Source organism: Arachis ipaensis, chromosome B1 (genome assembly GCF_059453495.1).
Source record: "Arachis ipaensis isolate K30076 ecotype BB chromosome B1, ASM5945349v1, whole genome shotgun sequence".
Lineage (NCBI taxonomy): Eukaryota > Viridiplantae > Streptophyta > Magnoliopsida > Fabales > Fabaceae > Arachis > Arachis ipaensis.
Genome location: NC_142436.1, coordinates 137,192,580 through 137,204,185, shown reverse-complemented (window position 1 = coordinate 137,204,185; position 11,606 = coordinate 137,192,580). Strand labels below are relative to the sequence as shown.

At 34.7% G+C, this 11,606-nt stretch overlaps 2 protein-coding genes across 2 annotated transcripts; one reads left to right on the top strand and one right to left on the bottom strand.

Moving 5' to 3' along the window:
• The first annotated feature begins 1,848 nt into the window (after nucleotides 1-1,848).
• Nucleotides 1,849-8,804, top strand: LOC107612563 (HAD-superfamily hydrolase, subfamily IG, 5'-nucleotidase). The gene is made up of 17 exons (XM_088501828.1): nucleotides 1,849-2,330; nucleotides 2,717-2,814; nucleotides 3,507-3,626; nucleotides 3,857-3,946; nucleotides 4,043-4,158; nucleotides 4,604-4,703; nucleotides 5,204-5,275; nucleotides 5,355-5,402; nucleotides 5,493-5,570; nucleotides 5,648-5,767; nucleotides 6,046-6,151; nucleotides 6,547-6,710; nucleotides 6,885-7,019; nucleotides 7,467-7,597; nucleotides 7,998-8,060; nucleotides 8,143-8,221; nucleotides 8,302-8,804. The coding sequence occupies exons 1-17, from the start codon at nucleotides 2,018-2,020 to the stop codon at nucleotides 8,350-8,352; spliced, it is 1,884 nt and encodes a 627-aa protein (XP_088357954.1). The 5' UTR covers nucleotides 1,849-2,017; the 3' UTR covers nucleotides 8,353-8,804.
• A 205-nt stretch (nucleotides 8,805-9,009) lies between these two features.
• Nucleotides 9,010-11,146, bottom strand: LOC107635550 (Pseudouridine synthase family protein). Its single transcript, XM_016339049.3, has 6 exons — nucleotides 11,031-11,146; nucleotides 10,833-10,935; nucleotides 10,176-10,315; nucleotides 9,739-10,101; nucleotides 9,577-9,639; nucleotides 9,010-9,488 (listed from the first exon to the last, which is right to left on the bottom strand). The coding sequence occupies exons 1-6, from the start codon at nucleotides 11,085-11,087 to the stop codon at nucleotides 9,252-9,254; spliced, it is 963 nt and encodes a 320-aa protein (XP_016194535.1). The 5' UTR covers nucleotides 11,088-11,146; the 3' UTR covers nucleotides 9,010-9,251.
• Between the last annotated feature and the right edge of the window lie 460 nt (nucleotides 11,147-11,606).

Below are 11,606 nucleotides of genomic sequence, written 5' to 3'. Positions count from 1 at the left end.
CTTTTATAGTGTAATATTTCAGTTTTATAAGTATTTTAAATTTGGTTATACATGTTTTCCAAATTTAGAAAAATATTTCAAGAGAGAAGTTTTTTATTCAAGGATATTTTTATAAATCGAATAAATATTCAAATTTACTTCTGAAAAAAAGGAAAAGTATCTCATTGTGTTATAAATTTAAAATATATTTGTGTAGATTTAGAAATAAAAGAAATTCGGCTTATCTTCTTGTGTAAGTGTTTTGGCGATTTTTATGATAAAAGTTAGGGAAGTTCTTTGATGCTGATAATGAAAGTAAACATGTGATGTTTACGCTACGTGTTTAGGTGTTAGTGCAATGCGTGTACGGAGACTAGTAGCTCACAGGACACTGTTTTCAAGTTGACTGTGGAGCTTCGTTAATATTCGTGTTTCTGTTTGGGAGGAGCGCGATTAATTAATATTAAACACATTGTTAAGAGTCGGAATAGTGTGAGCTAGTGAGTGAGACAAAATAGTGGAGTTTAGGGCTTGAGCCCATACATTAGTTTCTCTTATTGGTATAATATGAGTTTCCATATTAAATCCAAAAGAGAAGGGTAAGAGAACTTTAAAAAAATATAAGAACAGAATACGGACGTGATATTGGAAAAAAATAACATGTTAAATTTTTTAATATTTTTCATAAATTATTGATGTGGTTAAATACGTAATCTTTATTTTTTTTCTTACTAACATATTATCTGGATAAGTATAGTGTTATTAAAAAAATTCACTCTTACTGTTTTAATTGTCACAAATTAAAATTATTTTTACTATTTATCATACCTAATTATAATTATGTTAAAATTATTGTTGTACAATATAAAGTAATTAATACATACTATAGAAAGAAAAAAAAATAAAAGAGAATTATTAGTAATAATTTCAAAGATAATATTATTATTTAAGTTGTTGATCTAATTTAAATTAGCTGTATAAAATTAGTGGTAAAATATTAAAAAATTAGTGTAAAATCAAATAAATAAGCATTGTCATCAAATCAGATGTGAGTAAAATAAGAATAAAATATTGATTATAAAAAGAAACAAATATATATTAGTCACATAAAAAAATGATAAATATTAATTTTATAGGATTAAAAATATAAACTTTACTATTTACTCTTTTTAATTAATTTTCAAACTTAAAATTCTGATATTCATTTTTTTGTTCATTTTCTCTATATTTTTGTTCCTACCATAGTTTATACAATAGAAAATTATGTTGTTCAATCAAAATAAATTTTATTTTTTGACTATCTTTTCTCTCTTTTGTTCTAAATAATGACGACTACTAAAATTTATATCTTGCAAAAAATAATACAATCTAAAAAAATCATTTCTCCTACTTTAGCCCACCTAATAGACTCACTACCTAGGCCCCTCTAATTTGTCCAAATATGTCCTATACATCAACACCTAATCATAAATTAATATCGTTAATTTTACTGGTCAAAAACAAGAAACCGAAACTTATAACCACTTCACAATCAATGCATTTTATATGTGTTACAATCCAAATTTGACAGGTAATGTCAATATCACATGTTTATTTTCGGTGTCCTTACCAAAAACATTTTCCTAAAAGTTATTTCTTTTGCTTCACACGCCTGCAAGATTTGTACAACCACCCTTGAAAATCCAGATATTACAATCACATCCCAAAAGAATAACAAATTACATAAATCCAAAGAAAGAGAGAAACCACAAAACAGCCCCAAATCCAGCGATCAACAAAAATTAGAAAAAAAAAACACCTTTGTGTTGGGAAACCCAAGATTTTGGGCCATAAAGACACACGTGCAATTATAACTAACGACCCAATCCAAAACCAAAACCAAAACCAAGATTCTATCTTTCTCTCTCCCTCTTCAATTTCTCTCTCTCTATACACAAACAATAATCTCTATCCACAGTTTTTGCCTGTCACACTCACTCACTCTTTCGCAACACAGATTCTTCAATTTCCGTTTCCCACTCTCTCCAAACCCCATTACATGTTCTCCGCGGAGGTTTTCGGCGTCTTCACCGTCCATGGCGCCGATGTATCTCCGGCTCCCGCCACCGCCACGAACACTAACTACACCAGCTGCTTCAAAAAACCCGCGCCTTCTTCTCATAGCGTGGTGAACACTGTGAGGTTCCCAAAGGCTTCCTCCGCCACTCTCTGTCGTTGCAGCGTTGACTCAAAGTCCGCCGTCGGCGGTGAAGTTTTCTCGGTGACGCCGTCCGGCAAGTCTGACGTGGACTACCTTGGTGAGAGCACCAAAGGCGATTTGAACGTTAAGTTGGAACACCTCGAAGCTTTTGGTAAAAAGAAAGGAAAAATAAAAAATTTTCTCCTATTTTGTTCTATTATTTGTCCTTTTTAAGGTGTGCATTGTTGTGTTAGTTGAAGTGAATAGCTTTATCAGTTTATATGTTAGATTCTGCTATATCATGATGGACCCAACATTCTCTTTTCGTCATATGTTGTAACATATATATGTAAATATTGAACATTCCCACCAAAGGTTGTAGTGTTTCTCGGCTTTTACTAGTTTACTACAATTCTTGTTGACTCCTTTGTTTGGTTGTAATGAGTTATTGGTAACGCTTGTGGTGTTTTCATAAATACCGGACACTATTATATTGAATATGGTTTTTCTTATAAATTTATGTTGCAAACAAAGTGGATAATGGTTTCTCCCTCGTAGGAATTGATGGTAATGGTGCACTAGAAGGTCCAATTGAGGAAGTGGCTAGGGCAGAAACTATTGAAGCAGAAGATTTGCTGAAAGACTTGGGTATTCCGGTACGTAAAGCCTACCGATTTTGCTTACTTGCTGCGTTTTATAGTTTATGATATGTTTGCCAAGAAAGAAACTGTGGTCTCCTTCACCTTATGGGTTCTATTAGTTGATGAATGAACGTGTGATCAATATGATAGCAGTGTGCTGCTATCTGGACTTTTGTGTGTATCTATGTCGTTACTCGTTATCAAATCCATCTCAACACAGGAATAAATTGATAATGTTGGTTACACATACCATAAGTTCATAAGTATGGTTTTGTGAAGATCCACCTTTAATATTTTCAAGTAGGATAGCATAAAGGGGTGTTGTTATAAGGTAAGTTACAATATCCCTGCCCCTAGGTTTGCAAAACCTAAGTGAACCACCTGATTACATTTACAGAGTGTACATGCTTTTCTGATAATTAGCTCCAGTTGTATATCAAAGAAGTCCGGGTCCCTATGATGTGATTAGCTTTTTTATGGTTCCTACTCATGGGAGTATCAACCTTCCATGTGCTCATATTGGATAAATATCAACCTTATTACGAAGGCCAACTAACTTCTTCATTACTTGATATTGTCTTATGTAATCATTGTTTCTGATCGGCACACTGATTTCTTCTCTCTATATATTTTTTTTCTCTTCCCATGGGATGTTGACTGGAGTTATCCTGATTTCGTAAGTAACACTTTTTTTAATCTTCGTGCAGAGTCCTTCTTCAGCTAGAAATTCACCTCGTGGAATATTCTGCAGCCGTACGTTGAACCTGCGGTCAATTAGTGCCATTGGATATGACATGGACTATACCTTGGTCCATTATAATGTGATGGTATTCATCTGTTCCATATTAGTATATCATATAATCTGTATGAACTTACAAGTTTAGCTACTTCCTTTGTTCAATTATCAATTGTATACCATTGCTTTACCATTGTAGTTGAGAGCATAGAAGTAAGAAAAAAGGTTCTGTACTATTTGGTGTCTTGTGCAACTGTAGGTTTATCTGCATTAAGGTTTATGGACCTCTCTGATGACTGATATTGACCTGTGCTGTTGCAGGCTTGGGAAGGGCGGGCTTATGACTATTGTATGGAAAACCTTAGGAACATGGGTTACCCTGTCGATGGGCTAGCATTTGATCCTGATCTGGTAAGATGTTATCTCCAGCATCCTGAAGGCATTTGGCAATTGATGTTCCCTCTTGTTTGTACAAAATGATCTTACATTTCGCCATAAATTGTTCAGGTAATTAGAGGTCTGGTCATAGACAAAGAGAAAGGCAATTTGGTTAAAGCTGATCGATTTGGTTATATAAAAAGAGCTATGCATGGCACTAGAATGTTATCTACTCGGGCTGTGAGGTAAATGTCAGGCCTTGTAATTTGTTTTATGATACTGATAATCCAATCAGAAGCTTCTTGCTTTCTTGTTAGCTGCTTGCTTGTTAGCTTCTGTCATCAAACACTGCTGTAACTTATTGAAACACACATCAGTTTTGCATTCAAGATAAGTGAATATGTACATAAGTTATTAATAAACAATGTAAGTTGACAACTAATTAAATATCCAGAACAATACAGTAATGGTATTTCATTAATTTTCTGTTAATTGTGAAAGTCTGACTTCTGAAATAACTGGAGATTTGTAGCATATCATGATTGATTTCCTTTCAGCACAACTCTTGCATACGTAACACACACATACACACACATGTAAATGTACTTATTTATAGCTCAGTAGATTTCATTTATCAAAAACTGGAGTAATAGTTTCTGTAGTGCTTCTTAACTTTATATGCAATGGAAGTGAGATGTACGGGAGGGAACTGGTGGACCTGCGAAAGGAGAGTCGGTGGGAATTTCTCAACACACTGTTCTCTGTGTCTGAAGCTGTGGCCTACATGCAGGTATGTTGCACTCGCTGTTGAAAATCACTCAACTTTCAGTTTCAGTAGAAGAGATGTATCATCCCACAATATTCATTTTGCACTAGTATTCCAATTTTAGTTTTTGTGGCTTTGTCTTATCTTGGCAACAGGTAATGGGTTCTATTCTGTTGGTGTGTTTATTTGATTGTTCAAGCATTATTAACTGTGTCTTATGAACCTTAATCGGGTTATAGGATAGTGAATGTTTATGTTCCGGTTTCCACTGTTGATTCTCTTGTGGCCATTTAGGCATTCCAAAATTTAAGTAGGTAGTAGAACACAAATGGGAGTTGGGAAATGTTAAGATGTGAGGTTTGAGCATATGGAAGCTCAGATAAACTGCCTTACTCAACCTTATTCTTACTTAAAACATGAATATCAGTGTTTCCCTCACAATAAATAAGGATGTTCCCCCTGTATTTAATGTAATTATGTCTTACTGTGATGAGACTACATTAATGATATATATTTGCTTTCAGATGGTTGACAGATTGGACGATGGGACTATACCAGCTGATCTTGGCCCCCTTGATTATAAAGGGCTTTATAAGGTAATATGGTGCAAATATTTTAAATTTTATTTATCTTTGATTAGAGATGTTTATTCCTTACAATTAGCATAAATCTCAGGCTGTTGGAAAAGCTCTCTTCTGGGCGCATGTTGAAGGTCGCCTTAAGGTGAACACCTCGTGCCAGTTTTTCTTTCCCCTGTATGGTGCTTTAATGGTGAACTTTGTTAACTCCAAATGACTTGTGGAATTTATGCAGAGTGAGATCATGTCTAAGCCAGAACAGTTTGTGGAGCCCGACCCAGAGTTACCGTTGGCACTTCTGGATCAGAAGGAGGTATTGCCTGTAATGTGTTATTGTTTGCATAGACGTGATGCTCTTCTACTACTTAGTCTGTTCTTGTCATGAAACAGGCTGGCAAAAAACTTCTGCTTATTACCAATTCAGATTATCTTTATACGGACAAAATGATGCGGCATTCCTTTAATAGGTTTCTTCCCAATGATATGGGTTGGCGAGATTTATTTGACATTGTAAGTTCATGTTGGTTACTTCTTCCTTAATTCTTTTTGGTACATTGGCAGCAGTGAGGTCTAAACCTAGGATCTCATTCTCATACTACTACTACTACCCATTACCCTCACCACTAGACCATTCCTATTGCTTTTTTCCTGGGATTTTGTTCTTGAATAATTTACAAAAGAAATTATTGTCTTGACATTGGAGGAAAGAAAAATACCGTTTTCTTCATGTCTTGTCTTATTATGAAATAAATTTTGCACTAATGGATGTTTTCCTTTTTGATGGTTAGGTAATTGTGTCAGCAAGAAAACCAGAGTTTTTCCAAACGTCACATCCCATGTATGAAGTGGTGACAGGCGAGGGTCTGATGAAACCTTGCTTCAAGGCTCAAACAGGTAATTAGTATAATTGGTAAACTGTTACATTCTTTTTATGAAGTGGCTAGGGTCTGATGAATATTCCCATTGTTTTATGAAGTCTGTTACATTCTTCAAAAAAGGAGAAAAAGAAAAAAAAGTCAGCGTTAAATAGACACCTAGTCTTATATATTTAGTTATATACTTGTACTGATTCTTGTAACACAGCCAAAATCATTATAAATTTTGGTCACAGATGATCTTTCGGTCAACTGTTGTTTCCTTATGTGTTACAATAAATAGTCATGGAGCATTAGTCATAGAATGTGGATATGTTTACTATTTAGATCACAGTCATTCATTGAATTATTGATGTGCTACATTTACGTTCCACATGATTTGACTACATGTACATGATCTCATATCTTCTGCAGGTGGTTTGTACTCGGGGGGAAGTGCACAGATGGTTGAAAATTCTCTCAATATTCATGGAGATGAGATATTGTATGTTGGTGACCATATTTACACTGATGTCAGTCAATCCAAGGTTCATTTGCGATGGCGAACAGCATTGATTTGTCGAGAATTGGAAGATGAGGTTGGTTCAATCAGTTTATGTTCTGATAATTTTTCTGAGCAAAGAAAGTTAAACTATGAAAGCTTTCCTGATCTTATTTCTCTATGGAAAAGAGCAATAAGATGAGCATAGTGTGGCTTGACTGGATCCTATTATGAAATGTCATGATTTGGTTTTCAAATGTTAAAACTGCAGTACAATGCCCTCATTGGGAGCCGGATACATAGAGAATCATTGGTGGAACTTATAAATCAAAAGGAGGTTCTAGGGGATCTCTTCAACCAACTTCGACTGGCTCTACAAAGGCGGAGTCATGACAGGCCTGCACAAGTAAGTTTTGGCTCTATTCTCCTATTATGTGTTAAACTATTTAAGCTTCATTTTTATTAATGCTGAGTACCTCTTGACATTGTTGAAAAATGAAAGCACTAGGCATTTAAAATCTTCATTTGCGTTATATAGGCATTGTTCCTAGGACCTATGTTGCAAACCTCTGCTCCTACTACTAGTTTGTTGCCTCAATCAATCCCCTTGACCTTCGTAAGCTAAATATGATATCCAATACAATGACTAATCTTCTCAAATATCCCTATAATTAATCCTAGTATATCATAAAAACTTGTGACATTAAAAGGCCAAATTAATAATTATCTATGATTTTGGGATGTTTTGTCCTTTACATGTCTACAAAGCTTTTTACCTTATCCCATATTATTTTTAAAGTGAGCCATTTTAGCTATTTTAATAATGGTAGTTAGTTTTGCTATGTACTTGAAGACCCTTGCAGCAACTAATATGAATGATGAGGACCTTACTGAAAGCATGCAAAAGCTATTAATCGTTATGCAAAGGCTAGATGAGAAAATTGCTCCAATGCTTGAGGCGGATGGAGAGCTCTTCAATTCAAGGTGAGCAAAAATTATTGATATTTGATTCAGAAACTCTTGGCTGTACCTTCGTATCTGCTTGCTTCATGGCTAAATATGCAAACCTTGCTTACTTTTGCAACTGACTTGCCATGGGAAAGAATTTGACTGGTAACTCTGTACAGTCCTCAGCTTAAAATAGTCTGCATCTATAAAATATCAAAGATCCTCTGTCATGATGTTATGTTATCATGGAAAACATAAATGGTATGCAAACTAGTCCAACGGAATCCTGGCTCTATGCTTTCAAAATGCTGTAAAGAAATTGGCACCTTTTTTATTGGGCATTTTTTTGTCTAATTGTGCAAGGCAAGTAAAGGAGAGTCTTTCTTCTACCTTTCAACGCGGATGCTATTAACTCCATTGTATTTGTCTGCAACAGGTGGGGTTTTATATCCCGTGCTGGTCTCTGGGATAAAAGTCACTTGATGAGACAAATTGAGAAGTATGTACTTTCTTCTTGATGCCCTCTTCATCTATATCATACTGATTTCTTAAAAATGAGCATTAATTTATTTCAATTTCAGGTATGCTGATATTTATACCTCTAGGGTGTCTAATTTCTTATATTATACACCCTTCATGTATTTCCGCTCCCAGGAACAGGTATCCAGATCATCTTCTCCCTAAAGCATTATGTTTCTGTTTCGCGTTTCAGCTGACTCAAATGTGTTTCTGTGCTGCAGAACCTTGCGCATGATTCATACTCACACTTATGTTCACAAACTCAATATTAAGATTTCTTCCTAGGGAGAAATGGAGGTAAAAATGGTGGATAAATAAGAGAAATAAGAATCTTCTGCTGTTGACATTATGAGCATGTGTACTATTCATAACGATAGCAAGCCCATGAAGGACTTCAGCAGCAGTTTTCCCTTGACCAAGTGGTGTTTAAGTTGGCCCCTATGATTGTAGGAGAGCCGCCCCATGCAAAGGGTAAAATAAATTTGCTAAGGGTTTATGTAGTTATGCTTCCAACTGAATTCTTATTCAGGCTTTTAATCTATATCTATGGTGTAATATCCACAGCTTTGTGACTTGTGAGGAATTGTTATCCAAATGTCTCCCTATGGTTTTAAGTAAATTATATAACTACCATGATGGATGATAGGTGTTGAGGATTTCCTTTGTTAGTGACATTGTCCTTTTCTCTTTGGGAGCATAAATAAGTAAATTATTGCTTGTTTTATGTTGTTCGTTTGGCTATTTCCTTTTCCTATTTCTTTTTCTTTTTGCGCTTTGAGTGAGTTGGAACAATTTAGTATAGGTTTTTGTTAAAAGTGATAGTTATTTTGAAATGAATGTAATGTTTAGTAAAAATATATTCTGAGAACATCAAAAATATTTTAATTTAAAATTTAAAAAATACTTTGCAAATATATATCAATACTTGATTTTCAACTTAAAAGACTAGAATGTGAATAAAATAGACGTCAAAATGCTACTGATCCATACATTGCATTTTTGGATAAAGCAAATCCACAATTCTCATCAGAATTGCATCTTCAAAAATGGTAACCACCCTAAAAGCTACATCTCTAATCTAGGCTCCAGCTCAAAAAATATCAAATAAATGTTACAAAATCAGGCCTATGATATACTCAGAATGTTTGTTTTGCTTTCAAAGTTTTTATTATTAATAGAATGGAACCTTGCATTTTCTTATGGTATGATGTCTACCATAGCTGTAAGCAGGAGAGTCTGGTGGTGGCAACAGGTGACTTTCATCATAGTTGATAGAAACAAGACAAAGCCCGTGAGGCGGAGCTGACAGAGAGTATTTCGCAAGCTCCTTTCGATCTCTACTTGCCAAAATATGCGGAACAATCCCAGGAGGAATAGCTTCCTTGCCAATTTGAAGCAACAAAGCCACCTGGAAAAGTCATTGCTGTCATGAAACTTATCTGAATACAATCTCTCTTGCCAAGTTGCAAGAATTAGTCACAAGAAAGAATGTTTACCATGTTTCGAACTTGTCTATATAAGAAACCTGAACCTTCAACTTCTACCTGCAAAAGAGCTCCCTAGAAATAGATATTGAAGTGATCAGCTTTATAAGCCTTAAAATCTTCACATAAAAGTATCAGAAGCCAGAGGAAACTGATTAAGAACAAGATGAGTACCATTTCTTTCACCTCAAATCGGAAAATGTGCTTTACAGGATCCGGCACCCGATCATTGTGGGATGCATTGGCAAAAGCAGAGAAGTCATGCTTCCCAACAAAATATTTTGCAGCTTCTTGCATGACAGCGCTATTGAGTTTATACACACTATGGTAAGCAAAATGCCGCTGGAAAGGATCCATGATGCTATCATTGTATATCTTGTAATGGTAAATCTTACTTTTGGCAGAAAATCGAGCATGGAATTCAGCTGATGCAGGGCTGATCTCTCTAACCCGGATATCAGTAGGAAGAAGACCATTCAAAGCCGCATGAATTTCTTCCAAGTTTTTGTAGTTAAATGGCGTAAAGAAATGCGCAACCTGCAGCATGGTAAGTTATAAAATTTTCAATGGTTTCTTCCACTAGAAACCACATGAAAGGAACAAAGTCAGACCTGACCCCAGGCGTGGACTCCTGTATCGGTCCTGCTTGCACCAACCAATCGCAGATCCTTCCTTTCAAGCTTTGTTGCTTTAATCAAAGCTTTTTCCACAGTGCATTGCACAGTTGGGGGAGATTGCTGATATTGCCAGCCTGAAAACATAACCATCACTCTATCAGGGACAACAAAGAATTCATGTTTAAATTACATATTTTATACATTAGTACTGGAAAATTGCACCTTTATATACAGCTCAAAACCCAGGAAATGAGGATTTGATTACTGCTATGATTACATCAAAGATCAAAACTTGATTAAAAAGTTTGGGACTTTCAACTTGTATTATTATGGGCATAATGTTTGAAATTATTGACATCAACTGAAATTGAACAATTATTCACAATGCTTGAGACACTGTGTCCTTATATCTTACAACTAGTAAACAAAGCAATCTTATTGGCAATGAGTAATGCAATAGTCACAGAAGAAAAAGAGAAAATGAGAAAAACAAACACACACAAGCAAAGGGTACAAAAAACAGAACAACCAGGTTCAACAGGACAGAGAAACAGAAAAAAAAAAACCTAAGTCAAAACTGTTTTCAAGTTGAGAGCTTTATGGATGAAATGGAATACCCAGAATTAAAAAATGAAAAAGAATGAAGCAAACCTGCATAGTGAGTCCCATCGTAAGCCAAAATAAGGCGCCATTTATAGTCTGGTTGAATGGGCTTCACCCCATTTTCCAGCTCCACAGGAGCAAACGAATTCAACTGAGATCCAAACAGAGAGAAGAAAACAATATCTTACTATGAACAGAGAGACGGAGAGAGAGAAACATAGAGAACGAGATGAGAGAATATCATACCGAAAGAATGGAAACCGGAGATGGTGGAGCAACCAGAGCTGCTACTGCATAGTTCATCTCTCACAATCAAACACACCTATTACCCCTTTATCCATTTTATTTTTGTAGATTTTTTCCTTTATATTTTCATTGTTCTTCATATAATCATATGCTTATTTTTCACATTAGTTTAATTTTGATAATTAATGGTATAAAAAACTTGTATACTATAATTTAATCTGATTTACTCATTTTAATAGTTGTATAAAATATAAAAAGTATCATATTCATATAAAAAAAATAGTTATTAAATTAACTATTATATATTTATGTATACATTAATATATATTTTATATAGATAATCAATTTGATGTTTCACTCGTTTTTTTTGTCGATTCCGATGGATAGTGTCAAAACGAGCTTGTATCAAAATCTTATTCGGAGAGCATATACGTCTCCTCTCTTAAAAGAGTGAGCTCGACTTGGAATTTACTTAATCAGTACTTTTGTTGAATCAATAGATTACAAAGCTTTCATCGATAAACTTAGTACAAGTAAAGAACTTGATAATAATATGAAATAACCAATAAAATTAAC

Excerpts from the sequence above, each read along its gene's own strand:
- LOC107635550 (XM_016339049.3), bottom strand. The coding sequence starts at position 11,087 with ATGAACTATGCAGTAGCAGCTCTGGTTGCTCCACCATCTCCGGTTTCC. Across the intron at positions 9,640-9,738 it reads GATTTGAGGTGAAAGAAATG|GGAGCTCTTTTGCAGGTAGA; the intron begins GTACTCATCTTG and ends ATCTATTTCTAG. Across the intron at positions 9,489-9,576 it reads ATAGACAAGTTCGAAACATG|GTGGCTTTGTTGCTTCAAAT; the intron begins GTAAACATTCTT and ends TGACTTTTCCAG.
- LOC107612563 (XM_088501828.1), top strand. The coding sequence starts at position 2,018 with ATGTTCTCCGCGGAGGTTTTCGGCGTCTTCACCGTCCATGGCGCCGAT. Across the intron at positions 3,947-4,042 it reads TAGCATTTGATCCTGATCTG|GTAATTAGAGGTCTGGTCAT; the intron begins GTAAGATGTTAT and ends TAAATTGTTCAG. Across the intron at positions 5,768-6,045 it reads GGCGAGATTTATTTGACATT|GTAATTGTGTCAGCAAGAAA; the intron begins GTAAGTTCATGT and ends TTTGATGGTTAG.